At 47.5% G+C, this 24,485-nt stretch overlaps 10 protein-coding genes across 10 annotated transcripts; 6 read left to right on the top strand and 4 right to left on the bottom strand.

Moving 5' to 3' along the window:
- Positions 1-679: 679 nt before the first annotated feature.
- Positions 680-2,832, top strand: PEX2_030500 (uncharacterized protein; the record flags this gene model as incomplete). The annotated part of the gene is made up of 3 exons (XM_016740325.1): positions 680-769; positions 821-900; positions 954-2,832. The coding sequence occupies 3 exons, from the start codon at positions 680-682 to the stop codon at positions 2,830-2,832; spliced, it is 2,049 nt and encodes a 682-aa protein (XP_016597447.1).
- A 1,447-nt stretch (positions 2,833-4,279) lies between these two features.
- Positions 4,280-5,093, top strand: PEX2_030490 (Alcohol dehydrogenase, C-terminal; the record flags this gene model as incomplete). The annotated part of the gene is made up of 3 exons (XM_016740324.1): positions 4,280-4,361; positions 4,415-4,768; positions 4,825-5,093. The coding sequence occupies 3 exons, from the start codon at positions 4,280-4,282 to the stop codon at positions 5,091-5,093; spliced, it is 705 nt and encodes a 234-aa protein (XP_016597446.1).
- A 292-nt stretch (positions 5,094-5,385) lies between these two features.
- Positions 5,386-6,293, bottom strand: PEX2_030480 (SDR family NAD(P)-dependent oxidoreductase; the record flags this gene model as incomplete). The annotated part of the gene is made up of 2 exons (XM_016740323.1): positions 5,386-5,625; positions 5,673-6,293. 2 exons carry the CDS (start codon positions 6,291-6,293, stop codon positions 5,386-5,388), a joined length of 861 nt encoding a protein of 286 aa, XP_016597445.1.
- Positions 6,294-6,726: 433 nt separating this feature from the next.
- PEX2_030470 (alpha/beta hydrolase) lies at positions 6,727-7,866 on the top strand (the record flags this gene model as incomplete). The annotated part of the gene is made up of 2 exons (XM_016740322.1): positions 6,727-7,649; positions 7,707-7,866. The coding sequence occupies 2 exons, from the start codon at positions 6,727-6,729 to the stop codon at positions 7,864-7,866; spliced, it is 1,083 nt and encodes a 360-aa protein (XP_016597444.1).
- A 582-nt stretch (positions 7,867-8,448) lies between these two features.
- Positions 8,449-8,937, top strand: PEX2_030460 (uncharacterized protein; the record flags this gene model as incomplete). The annotated part of the gene is made up of 1 exon (XM_016740321.1): positions 8,449-8,937. The coding sequence occupies one exon, from the start codon at positions 8,449-8,451 to the stop codon at positions 8,935-8,937; it is 489 nt and encodes a 162-aa protein (XP_016597443.1).
- A 2,204-nt stretch (positions 8,938-11,141) lies between these two features.
- PEX2_030450 (adaptor protein STE50) lies at positions 11,142-12,797 on the top strand (the record flags this gene model as incomplete). The annotated part of the gene is made up of 3 exons (XM_016740320.1): positions 11,142-11,409; positions 11,473-11,634; positions 11,686-12,797. The coding sequence occupies 3 exons, from the start codon at positions 11,142-11,144 to the stop codon at positions 12,795-12,797; spliced, it is 1,542 nt and encodes a 513-aa protein (XP_016597442.1).
- Positions 12,798-15,451: 2,654 nt separating this feature from the next.
- Positions 15,452-17,245, bottom strand: PEX2_030440 (sugar porter family MFS transporter; the record flags this gene model as incomplete). The annotated part of the gene is made up of 4 exons (XM_016740319.1): positions 15,452-15,915; positions 15,968-16,208; positions 16,282-16,979; positions 17,029-17,245. The coding sequence occupies 4 exons, from the start codon at positions 17,243-17,245 to the stop codon at positions 15,452-15,454; spliced, it is 1,620 nt and encodes a 539-aa protein (XP_016597441.1).
- An 885-nt stretch (positions 17,246-18,130) lies between these two features.
- On the top strand, positions 18,131-19,420 carry PEX2_030430 (NAD(P)-dependent alcohol dehydrogenase; the record flags this gene model as incomplete). The annotated part of the gene is made up of 3 exons (XM_016740318.1): positions 18,131-18,154; positions 18,228-18,356; positions 18,464-19,420. 3 exons carry the CDS (start codon positions 18,131-18,133, stop codon positions 19,418-19,420), a joined length of 1,110 nt encoding a protein of 369 aa, XP_016597440.1.
- Positions 19,421-19,459: 39 nt separating this feature from the next.
- PEX2_030420 (fungal specific transcription factor domain-containing protein) lies at positions 19,460-21,864 on the bottom strand (the record flags this gene model as incomplete). Its single annotated transcript, XM_016740317.1, has 4 exons — positions 19,460-19,692; positions 19,760-21,624; positions 21,696-21,753; positions 21,810-21,864. The coding sequence occupies 4 exons, from the start codon at positions 21,862-21,864 to the stop codon at positions 19,460-19,462; spliced, it is 2,211 nt and encodes a 736-aa protein (XP_016597439.1).
- A 1,472-nt stretch (positions 21,865-23,336) lies between these two features.
- Positions 23,337-24,404, bottom strand: PEX2_030410 (zinc-binding alcohol dehydrogenase family protein; the record flags this gene model as incomplete). The annotated part of the gene is made up of 1 exon (XM_016740316.1): positions 23,337-24,404. The coding sequence occupies one exon, from the start codon at positions 24,402-24,404 to the stop codon at positions 23,337-23,339; it is 1,068 nt and encodes a 355-aa protein (XP_016597438.1).
- Positions 24,405-24,485: the final 81 nt, after the last annotated feature.

Below are 24,485 nucleotides of genomic sequence, written 5' to 3'. Positions count from 1 at the left end.
TGGGTATGCCGTGCATGCTCACAGAAAAACATTGACGTTGGCTTCAAGAACTCGGCTGATTTCATTGCACATGTTGAACAAATTCATTGTACGCCTGGATCTCGTCTCCACTGGACTAAAATCGACTCCAATCGGGATTCAGGTAAAATGGAATGCGTATATGTATTCAGGGACGTCGCACTGGACACCTGGCTATTTGTTGATCAACCATATACCTCCGACATCGTTTCGCGCTTCGTATATCGTGTGATCCACGAATTCTTGCGGCTCAGGAAATCGATATTGAAATTTGTGTGCCATCAGGAGACCTGAGAAGCCTGCCCCGACAGTTACGACGCACATCTTGCGTGGTTTATACGCGTAGTCTGTGTTCAACGGAACAAGATGTACTGCGGGGAGACGACTGTCCTAACTTGGAAAGCCGAGATGTCCATCATATACCGTTGATTATGAAACCAACTGCCAATATGATAATGCAGAATCCCAGTACTACCATTAAAATACCGGCACAGAATGCACAGTCAATAATAAATTACTAACGGTAAGAAAGCCGAAGAGCCGAGGGTATCAAGGGAAGCTTGGCGAGAAACTTTTGCGGGGGAACAGCTTTCCCCGCCTTTGCAATGTGAAGGCAGTATAGTCGATGGTATAATTGGAACCTTCAAATATATTTCCAATCATGTCTGCGCAGCTTTGGTTGCAATTCACTGGTAATCAAACCAAACGGAAGCGAGCAGAGCTGGCCTGTGTGGCATGTCATAGCAAGAAGGTAAGCTACCTAGTTCTCCACGGTCTCGGCAAAAAGGCTAACTAGCTGCAGATTAGATGTGACCTGCAGGTGCGAGGGGGTCAGGGTCATAATAAATGCACCAAGTGCGAATCTGGCGGCAAAGAATGCCGGTGAGTGATACTTCCAAGGATTTTCGGATGTATAAGACCTGACCCGGTCACAGAACGAGGCCATCAAAACGAGGTCGGCCCGCTGCAAGTGTGGCCCCATCGACACCTCCAGTAACCGAGACCAATTCCTGTGCTCAAATTAATCGACATGGCTCTATTCCGGATCATCTTGCTGTCAATCAACCACCCTCTAGGCCGCGTGGGGCCGGGTTAGGAAATGATACTCGGTCGCTGAACTTCCCCAGAGATCTGCTTCAAAGATCTTCCATCTCCCCGGCACATGTCGAACAAGCAAGAACTCAGAGTTTTCACAATATCGAATGGTCGTTGAGAGATGATCCATCCCCGGGTCAATTGCCGCCTGACCCCCAGGGTAGGCCTATGCAAGCCATGACCAATGATTCTCCCGCTACTCAACGAACAGAAGACCATTCGGAGCATAATGATAGCTACCCAATTGGTCATGTATTTTTACCAGAGCTACAAACAAATGCTCGGGCTCAGGAGCGACTCATTGCCGAAAGAATGCCTGAGGTTCTCAATCTACCTGGTCCAGACCTACAACAAACATTTGCAGAAACATACTGGGAGTACTGTTACACATGGTGTCCTGTCCTAGACCGAGAGACCCTCTCACAAGAGCTTGCTCGATCTCCTCTACTCGTCAATGCCCTAGCAGTGGTTGGTAGTCATATCAAACCGCCTATGATTCCACATGATGGACCTGCCGGCTATTACGAGCGAGCTCGCACCAGGTTTTACAGCGATGAAGAGCCAGATGTCATGACATCGTTGAAAGCTATTTCCCTATTTTATTGGTGGAGTCCGCGCCCACCAACTATCCTCCATCGCCATTCTTCTTGGTGGTGGACTTCGGTGGTCATCCGACATTGCCAACAGCTAGGTGTACACCGGGAACCGGCTCAAAACCATCCGCTACGTCAACAGATTGATCTCAGTCTCCGACGTCGAATATGGTGGACTGCATTTGCGCGTGAGCGACTGACTGCTTTGTGTCAAAGCAAACCATGTGTCATTGACCCCGAAGACTGTACCCTGTCAGAACCCACACTGGACGATTTCTCCCAGGACACGGATAAAACCAAAGCTGAAGTCTTCATTTACTGGGTACGTCTATGCGCCATCATTGGCAAAATTGCAAAGTACCTCGCTCGTTCCAGCGACGCCGGATCTTCCGCATTCCCAGCATCTCTGGCTCGCGATCTCATCCGCTGGGTGCAGTCACTCCCTCCACATCTGCAACTGCCGATTGGGTCAGATCGCACAACCCATTTCAATAGAGATGTACATCAACTTCATCTTCCGTATCTCGCCGTCATTATCATCATCCACCTTCAGCGGTCCTCCCCCTCCCAGCCTCTCCCACAAGCATATCCACCAGCAATACTCGCCGCGTCATGCATGGCTCGCATCATGCGGGACATTCTAGCACGCGGGGGAACCCGATTTCTCATGGCCATAACAGGGTGGTATTGCGGTACGGCATTCATTGCGCTGCTCCAAGCTCTTCGAATTGAAGGTCTGGCCAAGAGTGCCAATGAAGATCTAGATATCTTGACTCTAGCCGTGGATCAACTACGCATCATGTGGCCCACCGCCGCAGTATTCCACTCGGGCTTTGGTCGTCTGCGGCCTGGCGCTACCGCACCGGACTTTGGCTCGCAACGAGCGCCCGGTCCGGATCTCGGGATGGGTGATGGAACGGTGTATATGGAAATGGCAGATGGCATTGATTGGACTGCCTACTTCCCGTTCGCGACTTCTGAAACTAGTGGCATCGCTGGTAGATTACTAGTTCCACATACCGAGGAGCTTTTCTTTGATGATGATGCCTTTGCTGATGCTATGCTTCAGTTTCAGGATTTATTTGAACCTTGTGATACCCTTACTGAGATGAATCTTTTTATGTAATAATGTTGAAGGCCTCTACGCCACGTCCTCCATTCTCAGCTCCTACTTATGATCAGCCTAGGAGAGTTGTCCGCGCCGAGCTCCTTCTTGCGGGTGTCTATCACCTATGATAATATGCAAGACTACGTGGCATGTCTTAGCATTAGGGTTTGAGACAAAATCGAAGAGTGTATTACTGGGGCCAGTTCTTCACCAGTCAAGGATGCTATCGAGAGGAACATAGGATTCTAATCGCGATTCTGACTGTGATGATATTAATATTAAGTTTCTCTACAATACAGTGTAGATTCCAACAGACAGAATACAGCTAGTGTGATAAAAGGACCTGCTTAGGTGCGCGTTCGGGTTTACTCGTAAGCAAAAAGCGACAAGGGTGAGCACTAAAACGGAAAGGTAAAGCCTTATTCTGTCTATATGCAATGTTGTACACATTCAAGTATACTCTGTGCTACTATTTATTATCCTTTTAGGAGGTTATAAATACTGGGGAAGGAAAGATCTCAAAATCCTGATTGTTGTTACCTGGGGCAGGCATATAGCGGTTGCTTTTCACAGATACTACATATTTGTAGATGAAGCACATGCTTCACAGTCTTCGACAGAATCATTCCCATCCCGATACATACCATTGAAATCCGGAAGAACATGCGGGGAAGCCAAGCCGGCTGCCGGCATCGGCTGTCCTTTCTGGGACGTAGCGAGCTTAAGCGTACTCTCCGTACGCCATCTTTCGATATCTTACTGACATTTTATACATAAGCAGCTAGGTATACATCCTCATTTAAAATGAGTTTTTCGTTCTCTTGACTCAATTATATCTTCGCCAATTGCAATAATCAACTCAGAAATCATGGGCAGCACAGCACTACCATCCACAATGCATGCTTGGAGAAAGCATAAAGGAAACCCAAATCCAGTATGTTAGCAGTTGGATTTCATCCAACACGTTTCTGATTTTATCATAGATTTGGGAAGAGCTTCCTATGCCCTCGACACCTACCACGGGGTTTCTGGTCAAGCTCCTGGCATCCGGAGGTATCTCACTACCCAGTTCACGTCCAGTTCCGAATTTCAAGTTCTTATTTTCTGATATTTCCTGTTCATCATAGTGTGTCACAGCGATCAACCCCTTTTGGATATTGAAGACAGGCCGCACTTTAATGAGAAGTATACACTTGTATGAACATCTCTTCATCAACCGAATCCATGTAAAGCCAAAGTTGACATTTCTCTCCCAGGGCCATGAAGGATGTGGAGAGATTATACAGATAGGAGAAGCAGTCACAGATAAGAGGTTCAAATTGGTAAAATAACCACTCTTAAATATTGAGGTACCACTAATTTAGAAATCAAGGGAGACCGCGTGGCTCTCATTGCTGTCCCTGGATGTGGTTTAGACACCTGCTCTGAATGTTCGAGAGACCTAGCACAACTCTGCCCGGCTGGAATGCACCACGGAATTGGTCAAGACGGCTTCTATGCTGAGTATGTGGCAGTCGATGTTCGCGCTGCGATCCCATTGCCAGATGGTAAGTGTCTCGTCCACGAAACCGTCAAGTGACTAACCCAACTCTGGTCATAGGTGTTGAGCCAGCCGTTGCTGCTGTCGCTACTGATGCTGTCACCACAGCTTATCATGGTATTACCCGCCGTGCTGAGGTCAAGAAAGAAGAAACTACTTTCCTTTTTGGACTTGGTGGGCTTGGCTTCAATGCGCTCCAGATTGTGCGCCATATCGGTGCTAGAGTCATTGTTTCCGATTTACGGCAAGAAAAGCTGGATGCTGCTCTGAATTTGGGTGTTCCACTAGAGGATATTGTTCCAGTTGGGAAGTCGGTGCAAGACTTTGTCGAGGAAAATGGGCTGCAGGGAAAGATTGATACCGTACTTGAATTTGTGGGCAGCAACCAGACTAACCAGGATGCACAACACATTGGTAAGTAACCTCTCTGGACTTTTTTGATCTTTTGCTAACACCATATCCTTGAATAGTGCGTCCTGGGGGAAAGATCCTGTGTGTTGGCACTCTTGATCGCATCAATGGATTGGACATGAAGATCGGAATTCGGAAGAGACTAAGCATTATCTTCACATATGGTGGGCAATACCGAGATTTAGTAGAGGTCCTTGGCTTGATTGCAAAGGGAGTCATTCAGCCTCAGGTTGAATTGGGCAAGTTGCAGGATTTCCCAAGGGTTCTCAAAGAATTGGGACAGGGCAAGATCAAGGATCGGATAGCATTAGTGTCAGATGTTGTATGAATGTGTCAAAAGATTTCATGCATTCATATCTTTGAGTTTATCGAAAATGGTGAACAAGAATAGTCGGCCGCTTGCTTATGCGAACTTAACATGAATTTCGGTGGCCTTTCCATTCTTTTTTAGATACGTTCTCTCCCTTCTAGAGCTTCATCGGTAGACGGCAGAAGAAGGCGTATGTATAACTTTTGAAACTTTTTATGAAGAGATGCGCAAGAAAAATCAAGAAAGTGATCCATAGTTCTATGAGAGAGAAGAGAACGGCACAACATTTGAGGGACACCATTTTCTGATCTTAAATTTGGGCATTGACACTTGCACTCTTCGTCATTCCAATTCCTACGGCAGCTGTTGTTCCTGCGTCAACAGGCAGAATGACACCTGTCATCCACCGAGTATGAGGTCCAGCAAGGAATACAACAGCTCCAGCACAGTCCCATCCATTTCCTTCGGTTCCCAGTAAGCTCCGTTTCCGACGGGCCTCACGCGCTTCTTCACTCATGCCCTTCCCATACATCATAGGCGTATACAGCATCTAGTATCATCAGTTTTGGTTCCTTAAAACAAAAATGGTGGCCATACCCCTGGACAAACACAATTCACACGAATTCCATCAGGGGAGTGGTGGGCCGCCATAGCACGGGTCATGTTGACTATGGCGCCCTTAGCAGTCGGGTATAGCAGATGAGGTGTACCTCCCTTCAACCCAGCAACACTTCCCATGTTCACAATACTCCCTTTAATCTCGCCGTCATTTCGGCTCATCTCGGGGATGGCATACTTGGCCATTTGGACCATACTAGCAACATTGATCTCCATACTCTTTGCCCACTGCATCATATCAACTTCCACTGCAGTGCCCGCCGCGCCTCCAATCCCGACATTGTTGATTAAAATATCCAGTCGTCCAAACTGTTCAACTGCAAATCGCACCGCCGCTTGGCAGTCTTGTTCAGATGTGACGTCTGCATGAATCGCAAGCGCGCGTCCACGACCGGGTTTTGAGTTCACAATTTCCACGGTCTTGTTGGCCCACTCCAGGTTGAGGTCGACGCAGATTACGTCGCAGCCATCACTGGCAAGAAGTATTGAAATCGCGCGTCCGTTTCCGATTCCATCACCCAGGCAGCCTGCGCCTGTTACGATGGCGACTTTTTGGGCTAAAGAACGTGATGGGGGATCGGATGGAATGCCGGACTCCATGGGTTTTGATCGGATGATTTGGTTTTAATTGAGGTTACTAACTCGATCCGAAAATTAAACAGACGCGCATATTATCTACCCTTATACCTACTTCATCTTTGCTCGTTCACGGCATACCTAAATAGTCCATCTTCATGCGGGGTTACCGAATGTTCAGATACACTGTTACCGGTAGCCGAGCCGAGGTGATGTGGGTGGTAAGGGTGATGACAATATATCTCTCAGCGAATGTACCTGACTATGTACGTTGTACGTGCATTTGTACATGCGTTGCGTGCCCCTCGGCGACTGCCCCTCCGTGAGTGGATTCCGCGGCTTTATAGCCAGCGGGTCTTATTAAATCCGGATAGAAGTTCATGTTATTGCCTATTTCTTATTTCTTCTTCTCCCCCTGCCTCTTTTAGCAATATAATTATCTTTATCCACTACAATAATGGCCGACTTCACTGAATATGGTAGGCCCAGCGCCGAATGGATCGCCCTCGAGTCGACGCTGCCTGAGGCCCCCAAGAACCTCTCGGTGGAACAAATGAAGGCATTGGTAAACAAGGGTCGCGAGGCAACTGCCGCTCAAGATATGGTCGATGGCCTCGCTGCCGAAGTTCAACTGCACGACTACACAATCCCAGCCCGTGACGGCACACCCCTCGAAGCACGCAGCTACCGCCCCGTCGGCGTCCCAATCTCCGAGCGCCTGCCAGTTTACGTCCACTTTCACGGTGGAGGTTTTCTTTTCGGAACTCTTTCTTCTGAGGACGGCATTTGCTCGCGGATCGTCACCTCACGTGTCCAGAAGGGTACCCCGGTCGTGGTCTTGAATATCAACTACCGACACACCCCCGAATATCCTTATCCCACTGCTTGGAACGACTCTGAAGATTCGTTCGTCTGGCTACACGAGCACATTGCTGAAATCGGTGGTATCAGCGAGCAGGTTATCGTGGGCGGTATTTCAGCTGGCGCATGGTTGACTGCATCTTTGGCGCTGGCTCAGCTGCGCGGCGAGGATAAGCGCTTAGCGGCCTGTCCAAAGATTGCAGGACAGATCCTCATGATTCCTTGTCTTGTACAATGGGATCACTATGCGCCGAGATTGGAGCAGCTCAAGAGTCCAGATTTGTCGAGTTATGTGCAATGTGCCGACGCGCCTGTCTTGCCGGTGGCTCGAATGAAATTGTTCGACGGGCTTCTTGAGCTTAGCAATGCCAAGGATTCTGCTGGAGCTCGTCGGATGAACCCTGGAAACGCTACGGCGGAAGAGGTTAAGGACTTGCCTCCTACGACGTTTGGAATCGCGGGAAATGACCCATTGAGAGATGAGGGTTTGTTCTATGGGCAGCATCTCGCTGCAAACGGGTGAGTTTGCCATATTATTCGAGATTTGAAATGTTCAAAGGCTAAATATTTCATCAGCATTCCCACCAATGTTAATGTTTTCCCCGGTGTCCCTCATGGATTCAGGAGATACAAGCAGCTGCCGGACAGTAAGAGGTGGGACGAGGTTATGAGTGATGGCATTGCCTGGGCTCTGACAAAGCCTGCGCCTGGTCCATTTGAGATCAAATCCAAATAAGACACTAAGCTTTAGGCTGAAGATGCATACATCATTTTTGGGTCTGTTTGTGGATATCAGGATCGGATATCAACTAGAACATAATCGTAATGGCCCTGCTAGCAAAGCCAAATCAAGTATATTTTTATGCCAGATGAGATTATTAGTATAAATAATGATGATATCAGATTAAATCAATAGAATAAAGGAGACCTCAATAGAAGATCAGAAGCGCAAGATGACAATAGACAATAGGCGATTCACCGCTCGGACCCACAATGCCGATTGTCCGATCTGGGAGCCGCCCATGTGAGTCTTCCTATTCATCCACTCTCCCATTTCTTATTTTCTATTCACTCTCAATTGTCTGGTCATTATGCATGTTTATCTTTCACTACATGCAATGTAATTCTAATCCGCTTTCAATCCCGCATTGAAATAAAGGGCGGGCCCCTCCTCTCCGACAACCATCGCTTTTGCGCCAAGCGTTGCCTCATTTCTTGAGCGCGATTTGGAACTAGAGCTTTTATCCTAAAAGCTCATATCGGGCCTTTATCTCGTGCTCAAGTGTTGTCCTGCGAAACCCGAAACCCATACACCACAATGCCCCCCTCCACCTCCACCAACGGAGCCTCCTCCACCCCCGACGCCCTCGAATCCGACCTCCTCGTCAAGCTGTCCGCCAGCTGCGCACTCGAAGATCTGCAGGAAAATCTCCTCGGCTCCCTCCACCGCTTGGGCTGGACCGACAAAGTCACCACCCTCGCCACAGAACTCCTCCGCGCCGGCCGCTGTGAGACCTTCGACGATGTGATGGCGGCAGTGCTCGCTTCGGCAGAGGGTCGAACCCACCCCGCACTGGGGACCAAGAGCACGAACGGTGAAACTACAAACGGAACAAAAGAGACCAACGGTGTCAAGAAAGGCAACAAGCCCAAAGACCACTCATACGACCCTCTGAAGTACATTGAAGAAATCGATATCCGCATTCCGGAGACCGTGGTCGACGAAGGCGTTCGCGGATTGAAAGATATCATACGAGAAGTGGCCGACTTGGAAGGCGAGAGCGCGCCCAACGGTGACAAGAAATAATGACAGACACCGGGCGCTGGGAAAGCAGCATTTCAAAATGTGATCATGCATGGAGGGTTCTTTCTAAGGAGTACAGATTGTTTCGGCCTGGCTGCAACAAAATTCATGGTTTTACATACAAAGTCTACGGGCGCTCTTGCATTTGAATAGACTACCAATTCATGGGGTTCAAAATATCCCTTTTTTGAAACAATACAGTCTCTCGTACCGAGAGCTTTGGCTCTTCCATAGCTCTTGATGACGCAGTTTGTACTCAATATTCCAGCCCTATGCCCCACAATGTCTTTTCTATTATATTCAATCCCCACAGATCGGATCTCTTGGAAATTTTTGGTTCTGGCATGGATTTTTTCTCGTCGGTTTACTTTTCTCGGATACCCGAATCATACCCGAATCAAGCCCTTCGGTTGAAACGCGGGGGTGCCGGGCAATCCCCACGGACATTAGCCCGAGACTGGAGATGAAGGGCGTAAAATTAGTGATAGTGTGTCTAGAATTAATATGCGACATTTCTTACTCTGCACATATACAAGGATAAAACGAATATTTAGAGGTCAAGATTAATGTGATATGCCCCAACTACCTCGGTATGAGTAGACCAGCCCCGTATTGCACCACACCAAATCGGGCCTTATTCATTTTGTAAAAATAAAAAATAAAAAACGAGCTTCCTATCGAGCCGTACCTTCAGTTAGTCAATTTCAAGTTGATTGGTACAATGTATACATGAAAACTGGCTGTCCACTATTTCCGCAAGTAACCTGATACCGAAGACCGGGACTGTTGTTTCTGCTATCACTAGCAGTATAATTTCATGGATTGACCCACTAGTGAGGTTTATTTTAGGCCAGCATGTTGAATCATAGAAGAGTAAAATTTGCTCGTGCAAGGCAAACTAGCAATGCACCATCAGTAAATATAGGCAGAGGTCCGATGCAAGCCCACCAGAACTCCCACAAGCGAGGTATTCAAAGTCACTGTGTTACCCCATGGTATGTGTCCATACTATTTTAATTCGATGTCAATCTCTCACAGCATATAGCGGTATGAAAAGCACCATTCGATCCGCCGCTTACGAGGCCCAGCTTATAGCCAAATGCATCGAGTTTGCGCTTCCGGAAGATGCTGCAATGTGCACGATAAAACTTGCGACCAATAGAACAATCAAGGGTTAATACCCAATACCCCCATTATTTGGAATGTAAATTAATCCACACCAACTGATGTACCCGATCACAGGCCACTCAATAATGACTACGCCCAAATCTGTTTCCAAAAATGGCTTCAAGGGTGTGGGCATAGAAGACCACATCAAGGACGGGTATCTCAAGTACACGCAAAAATTCTTACCATTATAAAAAATAAATGGGTTCCTGTTGGATGGAGTAAAGGGATGACTGCAGAGGGAGCCACACTGATTTGTGCAGGTGCTTGGCATCATTGTAATGAAGGCGGGGTGACAAATTCTATTCAAGCTTTCCAGAGATATTGAGTTTGTCAAAACATATCCTAATTGGACAAGATGCCCTAACTCAAAGAACATATCCCCTGCCTAATGTATTTAGAGAAAAAAAGAGAGAAGAGATGTAGTTGAACATGCGTATAGACTTCGCGTATAGACTTTGCGAGGTTCCAAGGTTCCAACGTTTCCCCGTGAAGAGTCCAGGCCCAGTCACGTGAACCCCATTCTCATCAGACAAGCGTCCTCTTCGCCTAATCTCGACCTTTGCTCACTTGCTCCGATCAGTTTACTTTTGGCTCCAGGGAACATAGACATATTACTCGCTTTGACCGGTGGCCTTACTTTCCTCCAACACCCCTATCCCGCCGTGGCCCTGAACCGCCAACCTTCCCCGCTTTGCCTTGTTGATTGCCGCGTACTCGCACTCAACAACAACACCCCTCCTCGGAAAGGAGTATCGAGAACGTATTTCGACCAGAACACGACACACGCAATACCACCCACTGCCTGCTGGAAGGTCTTGCGAATCCGCCCATGTTTGCCTTGAACCCTTCGAGTTTCGACGTCCCCTCGTTCTGCCCGCGTTTGATAAAATAGAGCATTCGGCGCATTACTGCCGATACTCTGTTTGTTTTTCTTTGCTGGCTCTACTACCTCCATTCTGAGGACGGCGCCTGTGAACCCCTCATACCATTCATCTCTATTTTCGGTGAATATTGTCTTGCTACCGAAGACCCCCGTCATGTCTCTCCACACCTCCTACCACGCCGACTCCGATGCGGACGATGAGTACGAGCGCAGTGTTATCACTTCACCTCACCTTCACATCGATTCAGAATCTTCTCCCACGGACTCCTCCATTCATTCATCAGAACACACCCCGACCAAATTTGGACATCCGATCGATGGGCCTCGCTCACCGCGAACACTCATTATAGAATGGGGAATCGATGAGTGTAAGGAATTTTTGACATCCCTTGGATTACTTCAATATCACGGTACATTTCGAGGTAAGTAGACTTATTCGAGCTTGTTTAGTTTACGCTGTTTACTAACCATAATCTATGACGCAGAGAATGGAATTGTCGGTGAAGCCCTGATTGCCCTGAAGCATGAGGAACTGAAGGAAATGGGCATCACCAGTGTGGGACATCGATTGACGATTTTGAAAAGCGTGTATGAAATCAAAGTCAAGCAAGATGTTCCCCTCGATGCAGACCATTATATTCCACTTAGTATGTTCTCGAACGTTCCGATTTAACATCACTTCTAACCCATGCTTGCAGCGGCGGACCAGAGTATGAATGAAACTGCAACACAGGAGGATCTCGCGCGTTTAATCAAATCGATCCAAGTTCGGGACGAAAAGCTCATGTTGGTTGAAACAGAGTTGCGCCGGATCACGGACGATTACAGGCGATTGCGCGAAGAAATCCTACCAGTGATCAAAATAGTAAAAGATCGGTCACACCCATTGCCTCCACCCTCTTCGCATGGGCAATCTTCAGAAAACTGGCACGACAGCACGGCCACTCTCACGTCAACTCCCCAACCCACAATCACCCAGGAACTTTCTTCATCGTCGAAAATTGCGCGGGCTTTCTCCAAGCGCATTCATCCTAACGGTGCCACATCCAAAAACAATTCACCAACCCACCCTCCACCTACGGGCTATGATGGACGCTCTCATCACGACACCCTTAATCCATCAGGCGCCGCTTCATCCCATTTGACAGCCTCAATGAATGGAGGGCCCCAACTATCACCTGGAATTCCTTCACCGACGTCACCTCACCACCACCATGCTCACCCTCAGACACTCAATCCACGATCATATACCCAACCACTCTCCAGCGCAAACCGCAACACGGCCTATGATTATGCGGAGCAGACCCCAACGATACATTCTAGAGACCGATCCACCCCGAGTCATCTTCCAGCATCCCGCGCCGAGACACCGTCCACTGCATCACGTCTTGACCCACGACTCGATAGGTCTGACTCACGGGGTGGCGGTGGCGGAAGCGGAGGAGGCGGCGAGAATCCAAATAGCGTGGAAATCTTCAAGTCCTTCCGAGTCTCTTGGGAAGACCCTTGCCACAAGGTCCTCCCGGCTGCTCTTAAGAAATACAACATCAACTCTGACTGGAAGAACTACGCGCTTTATATTGTTTACGGAGATCAAGAGCGTTGTTTGGAATTGAATGAGAAACCCCTTCTCTTGTTCAAGCAGTTGGAAAAGGAAGGACGGAAGCCAATGTTCATGTTGCGGAAGATCCACATGGACAACCCTTCAGGCACTCCGGGGCCTGGTGCATCAGCACCTAACAGCGCTGGCTTCAACGGCTTCAATGGTGGTCAACAAGGACAGATCAATCTTCCGGGCGGCGTGCTCTGATTCTTCTCGAGGCCAATTTTTCTATTTTGATGCACACGTGTCTGTGGCTTGAGATACCCGGTGACTTTCGACTACGTGTTGGATTAACCCTTCCATTGCATTTGATTTTGTAGGCCCATTGGACTATGTTGTGGTGTTGGTTTTGTCGGTGTTTGGTGTGCTATTGGAGATCGGAGAACCGGTATACCGTATTCGGGGAATGGATTTATAGGTGACATTGGCGTTTTCTGCTTCTCTTGACGCTTCGATTCCAGACTCGTCGATGTCCCATGCAGCATTGTGCATCAGCCTTTTTATTTTTTACTTCTTTCAAGATATCCTTGACTGGCATAGGACCTTTGGTCCGGTGTTTTTTTTTTATTATAGCATAGTACATACTGAGCTTGTGCATGAGATTCCCATTGTTTTATTCATACCTGCGGACTTCAATTTTACCAATATTTGCAAGTGAGACAGACTATATCCCAAAAATTCGTACAAAGGAGTTGCTTCTTAGGCGCTAAATGATCAAGAGCAGACTCGATTATTTACAAATGCACTATACTTTGATGCCCATGAACCGGAATTGGGGTATTATCGACTGTGATAGCATACATCCATGCTGCCTACAATGATTTTTACTTCTTACTGATGTGAGACATTATGATCGTTATGAATGTGAAGTAACATTTTATTCAAATCTATACTAAACCACATAAGGTGATTAAAAAGGAATGTGACGTCCTCCCCACAGCTAGCGCCCATAGGATATCCCGAAAGATATCCTAGCATAGCTATAAAGTGTTGTATAAAGAGGAACGCCTTTCTATACTCTCCAGGGCCGGGAACGGAAGAAAACCCATAAAGGCCGAAGCCATCGGATAAGCCTCAGCAAGCCACAAAGTGGAGCCCCGTGAAGTTGATAGAAAAGAAAAAAGAAATCGAGTCAAAGGCGCGGGAGACCCGGCCGTATTTATGTCTGTTTTTTTTCTACGCTAGAGCTGATTGGGTCTCGGTTAAATTGTTCTCCCGGAAAGGATTTTATACCCATTCTGGATTATCAAAATATCCCTAACAAAAAAAGAAAAAGAAGAGGTCCTGCCCGGGATCGAACCGGGATTGCTGGTATCAGAAACCAGAGTGATGACCATTACACTACAGAACCCAATTTGTTGAGGTGGGCGAGGATTAAAGACCTCATAACCCTAGAGACCCACTCATCCACCAGGAAGTACATAAAAAAGCCCTAAAACGATTTGGAGTACTATCTACCTCAACCTCTGCAGATATAATAATTAGAAATATCTTGGAAAATTTTTACTCGGTGAGTTAGTTGGCATTTTACTATTATCAATCAGTGCATGTGGTTATATTTGGAATATTACGGAAATTCTAGAGAGCATTCGGCCCTTTGGGTGATAAATATATATCGTCACATCAAGTGACAACTAAGTCGCTGGAGCAGAATAAACGTGACGATCACGGAGCTATTGCGATTGAAATCGAAGGTTCCTATTCGCAGGTAGGGTAGTAATTGGTGATTAAAACCCCAGTACGAAGGGCCAAAGATATATCGTCAAAGGCTAAGAAAGCAACCTACCACCCACATATTCCATAGCAGCAAGTCTTTCAGACTAGAGATTGTGTGAGTACTGTCGTTGGTCTCTGATTTCGTACGGCATTTGCAACCAACCCGTCCCTGAGACTAGCACGGTATCGGTGTTAGCAATGTAGAATGCTATCCCATTTGGAAGGGTGACCGTAAATTTCATGAACAAAACATAACGGGCAATCAATACGAGTTCCTTGATTTAAACATACACATCTACAAGTGAATAGAGAACTCAATCAAATATCTACATCAACTATATTGGAGTTGTATAATTAGGGTTAAATATATCAAAATTCATTTCAATATGGTCTAAAAACCCAGGTCATGTAGTGTAAAGGTTCACCAGTACGACAAGCAGATACTGGAGACAAATAAACATTCCGCCAATTTGGTGGTGCCGAACACGACGTTCGTCTTATTATCGAGATTTCTGTATATTTTATTTAATGCGCCGCACCCTTGGGTGCTTCTCCGCGTGAAGTCGCCAAAAAGGTCACACATGCAAACAGGAACTTTACAAAATGAACTAGCGAATAAACTTGTCGGAATAGACACAATTTGCTTGAGAATACTTTTTTTTCGAAATACCCTGGGCGGGAATGAAAACTGGAACACTCGACTATGTACTAAATCCAATCTGAATCAGTCAGCATCTTGGAAAAAGCGCCCGCTCTAGCGAGGAAATCTAGTGCCGAGATTAAGTCTGTAGCTAAGCTGTAGAGCTTATAGAATCTACATTCAAATCTCGATCCATCAATTCAGGTTCTGTAGTGTAATGGTCATCACTCTGGTTTCTGATACCAGCAATCCCGGTTCGATCCCGGGCAGGACCTCTTCTTTTCTTTTTTTGGAAAAATTTTCCAATCCCCTTATTTATATGTCTTTTTACCAGTCTAGTTGTCATTGTGGGATGAATTTTGGTGCTCCGGCCCAGACAAACCCGAAGGGAAACTGCACTACCCTAGCATCAACATCGATATAGAAACGTACGATATCATTATAAAATACTATGTCTGGAAAAGCGGATATGTGAGATTCCACAATCGAAAACATCGGGTCTCCTTCACGCGGAGTATTCCACCTGCTCGCTCTTTGCATCTGCCATCTCCATGACCTCTGCATCACCATCCGCAAACGCCTTGTCACCAAATGCAACAGCAATCTCCTCGAGAGAATGGTGTGCTGTCTCCACATAATAAAAGTGAACTAGGATGGCCGAGCTGAGACAGAATCCTGCAATCACTAGGTAGAAATAACCATGAATCCCAGCGAAAGCGTCAGGAGAGACCATTCCAATGATGAAGTTGAAGATCCAATTGCTGGTCGTGGCCAGGGCCATGCCTTTGCTCCGGCCACGGAGTGGGAAGATCTCTGCCGGTAAAAGCCACGGCATCGGACCCCAGGTGAATCCATAGAGGATATTGTAGAGCATGACAAATGCATACTGGCCGTTCGCTTTGGTTTGGACATTCACGTTAATTTCAGTGAAGACGCAGACAATAGCGAGTAGTACGGCCATGCCGAGACCTGTTTGAATTGTTAGGTTTTGGTCGCTAATCAACTTGATCCGGGAACTGACCTCCAAGAATGAGCAAAGGCTTTCGGCCCCATCGGTCTGCTAACCACCAGGTAACAACTGTTGCGGCGGTGTAGGGAAGAGCATTTGCAGCGGTGAACAGCAGTGATTTGCGATTATCGTAGCCAGCGGAGGAGAGGGTACTCGGGAGGTAGAAGGAGATGATGTTGATTCCGTTAATCTGCGCGAACATCTGCACTGTGATTCCAACGATGGTTCGTTTACGGTACCGGGTGAACATTTCCTATAAAGTGGCGATACAGGGTTAGCTAATCAACGGGAATAACAAGTCAGACAAGTAGTAGAGGAATCGTTACCTTCCAACTGGACTTTCCAAGATTACTCTCATAGATAACTGCTTCTTGAATTTCAATGAAGGTATGCTGAACATGTTCCGCTTCCTTATTACCATTAGAATGTAGGTCTGCAATTACTTGCAAGCTTTCATCCACGAAACCATTCAACGCCAACCATCGAGGAGTTTCCGGTAGGAAGAAAGACATGACAAGCAAAACAAAAGAGAGCACAATCTGAATGATGAAGGGCCCCTGCCATGAAATATGATCGGGTAACAAGAAGTTAAACCCATAGTCGACCCAACAAGAAAGCATATATCCGGCGATCAAACAGCTGTACTCTATACCCACCATCAAACCTCGGCGATGAGGCGGAGCAATCTCCGTTTGAATGATAGGCACGGTCATGGAGAGGAAGCCCACGCCCAATCCTTGGATAGTGCGGCCTACAATGAATGTAGCGAAACCAGGCGCAAACATCTGGATAAACGAGCTGAAGAAGTAAATGAAGGCACCGATGCGGACACACTTCTTTCGGCCAATCATGTCTCCAAGACGACCCGCGATAAGTGCTCCTACCGCCGCCGCTGCTTGCAAACATGAAACAGATATGCCCGTAATCGAGGGATCAACTCCGTTAGTAGTCCCATCGGCTCCTCCAAAGTTTTTGAAGAAGCGAGCTATAAATATTTCGTTGACCAGCAGGCCGGACATGATACCTATCAAATCAGCAGCTATATCTTGATAATATATTTGAGGATGCCATACCAGAGTTATAACCAAAAAGAGCATCTCCCAAACTGCCAAAGGCACATGTTGCATACAGTAAGGGAGTTCCTTTGAAGGGATACCTGGCTGAGATCTTCTTGGGTTTGAGTTTCTTCTCCAGCCAGGTCTGCTGTTCCTCAACTTGCGCCGCGACGGCGAGGGAACGCTCCCTGAGGGTCCCACCAGGCGCCGACTCGAAAGATTTCGTGATGGTCATAATGGAGATGAATTGGTCAACTAGGATACCAAGTGCAAAAACCACTTGTTGATTTAATCAAGAGATGGGGAATAATGGTTTTATTTATACCCCGGACCCTGCCCGGCCCTATCCGTGGGGAAGACGAATTTTCTCCAGGTTGATGGGGAAATGGAGCCTGAGGTACACCATGGGGTCGGTCACCATTTCGGCAGTTTACCAAATTCCTATATTTATGCTACTCGGAGCTGCTATTGGACAATATGGAAGTACCTGGTGGCCTTGGCTTCTGGGCAACCCTCCCGACCCTGGCTCTGTCGGGAAAGTGGCCCAATTATTGATCGTTTAGACATACAAGTAGTCAAACTTTCAATTCTTACTTCAACTATCCATCAAACCCCGAGATTGGCCGTGCTTTTGTGGGGAGGTAAACGGTTCCGGGACTATAGTGGAGCCATAATCTCGGTTCCGGTGGCGAATATCACGCGGTTCCGGGACGGCTTGGGAGATGTTGAATGTTTTCCCGGATGGCAACATAGTTCTCCTGAATGCCCGGGATTTGAAATCGGGATAGAAATATTGACATGCGTGTCTAAAAACTAGAGTATAGCATATATGGTAAATTGTATTTATTTTAGCCGCGAATAGCTATACAATATCAGCCAAGAACTGCTTTCTACTTTAAGCAACATATCGGTATCCCGTATGCTAACTAGTCCGGCCCGGGTCGAGTATGGGGCCACATAGAGCTGGTCGACTATCCGCCGGAAATGTCTCAATACAAAGGATCCGTTCGCCACACTTGCAACTGAGTGGGTAAAATAGTCAGGAAATTCGTAATATTTAAAGCTTAGTAGAATCCTTGAAGCTTTATCCTCAATCAAATAAAATAAAAAAACTGCAAAGATGACCGCCACGAAAGCTGCCGAGGTATGTCCCGACCCCAGGCGTGACTTGAACGCATGGATTTATATTTCATTTACTCACTCCAATATTTATCTAGACTACCAATGAGGCCTTTGTGCTGCACCCCGGAGGCACATTTGCTTTCGAAGAGCGCAGCGTACCTACACTCCAATCGGACCGAGATGTCATAGTCCGAGTTATGGCAACAGGTCTCTGTGGTTCAGATGTGAGTGAGATAGCTTCGACTTTCCGCACTCCCCCCGCACTCCCCGCTATTTCGTCATTTATATTTCCTCAATGCAACAAAAACTAACAAAATATTCACCACAATAGGTCCACTACTGGCAACACGGCCGGATAGGGCCATATGTTGTGGAAAATCCTATAATCTTGGGTCACGAATCAACAGGAATCGTGGTAGAGAGCGGAAGCAGTGTTCAAGGCCTCGCCGTCGGAGATAGAGTCGCCCTCGAGCCCGGCATCGCCTGCAACACCTGCAATCATTGCCGCAACGGCCGCTACAACCTCTGTCGGGGGATGCGCTTTGCCGCGACACCACCTTACGACGGAACACTCGCGACCTACTACCGCGTGCCCGCAGAATGTTGTTTCAAGCTCCCAGCACACATCTCCCTGCGCGACGGTACCCTGATCGAACCTCTCAGCGTAGCTGTGCACAGCTGTCAACTGGCAGGTTTCATGCAGGATAAGTCAGTGGTTATTTTCGGAGCTGGGCCTGTCGGGTTGCTCTGCTGCGCCGTTGCGCGGGCCTTCGGTGCGTCAACGGTTGTCGCCGTGGATGTCGTCCCGGCTCGACTCGCTTCCGCGGTGAAATATGGTGCTACACACACATACCAAATGAGCGCCGAGACACCGGAAAAGAATGCGGTGAATTTGTTGGCGACTGCTGGTTTCCCTGATGGTGTTGATGTTGCCCTGGATGCAACTGGCGCCGAGCCCTGTCAGAACTGTGGTATTCATGCCCTCACGCAGGGCGGGACGTTCATTCAGGTCGGCTTGGGAAAACCGAACCCATCAATTCCAGTTGGTCAGATCTGCGACAAGGAGATCGTTTTCAAAGGAAGCTTCCGATACGGTCCTGGAGACTTTAAATTGGCCGTTGGATTGCTGAACTCGGGCCGAGTCAAGCTGGATGATCTCGTCACTCATGAATATCCTTTCAGTCAGGCTGAGGACGCTTTCAAAAATGTCGCCGGCCGAGGTGGAATTAAGAGTGTAATCTATGGCCCGAATGTCGATGAGGAGGAGGCAAAAGCAATTGCAGTATAGCGCATGCCTTTGTGACTGTTATATTAAATAGATCGCCCATTACCCTCCAGCTCCATTCCACGTCATGTCCCATAACCAATACAACCCGCCTTCGACACTATCCTGGTGAATGTTTTCCACTGGTTCCCGAGACAGACCAGGAATATTCCAATCGTATTCTGCTGGCAGTTGCCATGATTCGTGTGTCTGCATGCCTGGTTCAACAAAATCACCGGGTTGAAGGTTATCTCCACCAGCAGGAATGCCAGCAGAACGATCCCCTGGACCCAAGGCTGGAGAAATATATTTGGGTTAGCATGTTCATCATTTTAGCTAGCTGGTATGAATGATAATTCTCACCATATTGAACAGACGTTAAGCTATTATTCAGACGATCAGCCCTACTGAGGTCAGGCAGACGTTGGTCTCTAGCAAGAGGATTGCGAGAATCCCATGTCGCATCGAGCGGCATCCGAAGCGTGTCTTCGACAGAAATCAATGACGGATCTGCCAGGGTCTGTAAAGGCTGGGGACCCATTACTTGGCTTGTTCCGGTAATGGGGGCAAGCATGGCAGCTGATTCACGACGGAGGAGCATGATAACAACATTCTTCAACACAGCTGTGCTTTGTTTCGATAGTGCAGACCGTCTTCCGAGCAGATCTTGCAGACGAAGAATGCGAGTTATTGTTCGCTTCACTTCTTGCGCGGTATCAGAAAGAGGTTCTGACAGCGCTATCACAGCCAACACAATCGCGGCATTGAACAAGTTGATGGCAAGGAATGCGCAGAGATGGCTGTCGGTGGCGAGCTGGGCTAGAGCTGGCAGTTCTGTCACTCTTGATGTTCTTGTTGCGGCATTCATCCATAGATCAGGACTTGTGGTCTGGGTATTGGGAAATGCGGAGTCGGGGGATAAGTGCGACTGGGAAACAGAGGAAGTAGTGTTCGGATTATACATGATGTTATCTGTTCTGCTTCCCTCCGGTGATTGCTTATTCACAGTATAGAGATGATCAACCTGCCGTGCTAATAATGGCCGGTGCAGTACAATGAGAACATTGTCGTAAGTTAGTTGTAGCGACAGAGACTGCAGAGCGTATGCCCTCAAGCTTGGCCTATCATCGGGATCGAAGTCCCGATTAAGATCCAAAGCCAAATGGCTCGGTAGGCAGGATCGCCATTTTTGGAGGTTCTCAGTGACATGCCTGACTAGTGTGAAATATGTGTCACCGTTTAGTTGCTCGGACGTCCTGAAAGTACGTGAGCCGAAAACAGTCTTGAGGGCTGGTGATGCAATCAAGTAGAGCTGGTTCAACTCCCGCTGGTAGGTTGAATAACATATGGGGCTCGCCTGACCGGAGGCTGGAGCAACAAAATTCGGGTTCTCGAACACATCCGCTGGCATGTCAAGATTGCAATCCTTGTCGTTGATACCCAATGGCCGGCCATAGGTAATTGACGCGAATCTGTCCCATGTGTAAATCGTCCACCACACTCTTTTTCTTTCTTCGATGTTTTCGAAATCCCCCCGTTGAAGTCCCCGGTGCATCCCTAGAGACTGGGCCATCTTTATGGTTGCTCCTAATAATGAAAAGGAGAGATTTGGACGGCCGTGATAGACGTGATGCGACCCTAAAAGAATGCAGGTCTGGGCCGAGGTGACTGAAGGTTGGTCCATTAATTCCACTATATTTGACTCAACCAGCCCCAACAGATCTGCACTCAATTTCTTCATATCCTCGCTGTTGTCGGATAGATCAGCGCAACTCTTCTTGGATCGGTACCACGATGCCATTGCAAGCATCATGGCTAACAGCACGAGAAACGGTCGTTGCGAGGGATGTGCAGAACCATCTTCGATAGAAAGGAGGCTGTTCCTGAATTTTGGCTCGTAAACAGCGAGAGAAAACCAGTGTATGGCATCAAAGTAATCTTCCAATAGACTGTGTACAAGCTCCATAGGAGGGAACGGCTGGCGCAAGATGGAGGATATCGGGATGCGCTGGCCCGTTGCCGAATTTGCCATAGAGCTACCAGTGCTAGCCTGGTAGCCGGGTATAGCGGATGTGGTTTGTTCATCAATGTTATGGCTGCCAAGTTGACAGATCCTTCGAGCAATCCCTATGGCGGATTCGGCTTCACCGCAATTGAGGGACGAAGGCATATCCCCATCTCCAGCGGGGAAGTCAGCATCGTCGCCCCTAGGAAGCGCATCTATCAATCTACTCTGATTAGGGAGTATTTCACCGCGACTAGCGCCATTTTCATCCGGTGACTTTTCGGTAGGAGTCACCGGAGACAGATTAGATCGATGTCGGTCAGTTCGCGGGTTTCTTTTAGAACCCAGGCGCCTAATATTTCATGTAAGTAAAAGAACAGGTTCAAAGCATTCCGCTGTACATCTTACTTCGGCAGAGTGGCCCTCCGTGGTCGAGTCGTTGGAAGAGGTTGGCAATCAACATTGGCTCGGATACACACCGAGCAAGGTCTAACGGGATCACACTAGGTCCAAGTTGGATTTAGTATATGTCACTAGGTTCTGACCAGGATCAGGTGGCTCTACCCGAGATTTATGGCGACGACATCTTTCGCAGGCACTCCGGACTCTGGTTGGCAATGGCGACCGGACGTAACTGCTTCTATCGACAGGGTCAACAGTAAAACCCCCAGTCATTATTATGGGGTTATATTGAAGATCGTGAAATGTCGACAGAAATAAGATATCGGGACTAAAAACTCTCCATCCTCCAGTCTATTCCCATAGCCGACCCAGAGTGACTCGAGGCTAAACCCGTATTAGCTAAGCCACGTGGATAACCATCCATGGAACTTGGTTCTACCGAACCTCAGGAGGTCCAAGGTCATATTTCGTACGGATATAGTAGACTTCAGGGCTAAAGCATTTAAGCTTAGTGCAATTGAATTTTGATAAATTTATCATCAAAAGGAGGTTCTATAACGGCATATTAAGAAGATCAAAAAGAAAATTGACACAAAAAAAGAAAGAAGAGGTCCTGCCCGGGATCGAACCGGGATTGCTGGTATCAGAAACCAGAGTGATGACCATTACACTACAGAACCCAATTTGTTGAAGGAAGATTCCGTAATATGCTAAATGAAGCCAGGAAGAAAAAAATAATTACATTAACCTCTACTCCGTATACCGATCATCTATTAGTAGTAATCTTCTGATCTTGGATAGAAAACCTCTTATTCTGTATTTTTATTTTATTTTTATAAGAGATATCTCCTGTAATTTGGAAGTCAGAATATCTATTCCTATAAATCCACACACATTTCTCACATTATGGGTTATATTGGAGGTCACTAGCAGGTTTTTAGGATTTTCCTATTTGGGCTATACTCAGCTTTGTATTCTGTCAATGTGTTTATAATTTCTTTAATGCTCGGCCTCACAACAATCAGGTTCTGTAGTGTAATGGTCATCACTCTGGTTTCTGATACCAGCAATCCCGGTTCGATCCCGGGCAGGACCTCTTCTTTCTTTTTTTGCAATTTCTAATTTTTATCAATTACACATTTCTCTGGGTTTATGACATTCTAAATAAGCCAAGAAATAATTCGAATACTATTACAACCTAAATTCAGGTTAATTTTTGAACCACGATATAAACACCCTTTTTTGAAAGACCCAGCTAGAGCATTAGAGCCTAGACTGCGACATTACCTATAGGCCTTATATAAGCGGGCAATGCCTCCAGGGCTGCCATAGACATACCTACCTATAGATAGGCCCTGCCCTAAGGGCCTAGACTGCGACATCGCCCGTCCATGGGCCCCTAGGTAGGGGGTAATATAGTATTATATAGTATTGAAACCACCATGTAAAAAATAACCTTGCTATATCAGGACTAAATTATTACTAGTATTGATATGAGAGGGCAGAAATTATTGAAATTGACCTCTGTATGAGTTATTCGTCTAAAGAATATACTAGCTTCTTTCCTGATATTTTCTTCTCTCGAATATCGTCAATTCCCGTTAGTACTGCACGCAGCCCACCCTCTCGTGTAATGATCGGATGCGGCCGTATAAGCCCACAGTCTAGAAGTTTTCGTAAGGTAGCTGTCCATTTCGCTCCAAATGCCCCTAACTCGGCATCCGGTGCTCGCCAGTGAGGCTTCGGCCAAGGAATCTCTTTACCCAGTAGTTGTGGTCCCATGATCCAGTCAGGCTTCACGAGTTTACGCGTTTGAGCCACTGCTTCCGAGTATGGCTCGAGCGAGGTGTACTTGCCGCCAGAGCGACCGAGCGCGCGGTAGCAAAACTGCATGCTGGTGGCTGTAGATATGCAGTCGAGAGCGTATTTCAAGCTGCTTTTGGTATACTTGCGAATCGATTCAGTGCAGTCGGGAGCCTGGTAGTCAAAGACGGCAGACGGTCCGTAGGACTTGACGAGATCAAAGTTGTGAGGCGAGCATGTCGCAATGGCGTCAAAGCCGGCAAGGTTGAGCAGCTGGATGGCGGCTGTGCCCGTGGCAGACGAACCTCCAAATACCAAGACGGCAATCTTACGAGCTCCGGGCTCGAGCGGGTATCCTGGAACGTCGAGGCTCTTAAAGAGCGCGAGACCAGTCGTCATGAAGCTGATGCCGAGCGACGCTCCTTCTTCGAAGCTGAGGCTGGGTGGGATCTTGAGCAATATCCATTCGACCGCTGCTGTATAATTGGCGAAGGCACCGATGCCCGGGTCATTTGGGTTCATCCCCATGATGGCGGTACAGACGCGGTCGCCAACGTGTATGTCGCACTCTGTCGCCTCTGGTCCAACTTCCTCCACCACGCCGGCAAAGTCAAACCCGGCCACAGCGCCTTCTGTGACATAATCGCCAACCATTTTGGAATCGACTGGGTTGACGGAGACAGCTTTGATTTTGATGAGAACGCTGTTGCTTATTATCTTGGGTATAGGTGCAGTAGTCGACAGGCATATGGATCCGTCGGCGGTGCCGACGAGCGCTGTTTGGAATTCTGTCGACATGGCTATGGAGATTTCAGACTGCCTAGGTGGTAAATACACCCTGCAGGTCATACATGTGGCATGTCACTGTTTACTATAATA

Source organism: Penicillium expansum (assembly GCF_000769745.1).
Source record: "Penicillium expansum strain MD-8 chromosome Unknown contig83, whole genome shotgun sequence".
Taxonomy (NCBI): Eukaryota; Fungi; Ascomycota; class Eurotiomycetes; order Eurotiales; family Aspergillaceae; genus Penicillium; species Penicillium expansum.
The sequence above is the reverse complement of the archived record's forward strand: the minus strand, read 5'-3'. Positions and strand labels throughout refer to the sequence as shown.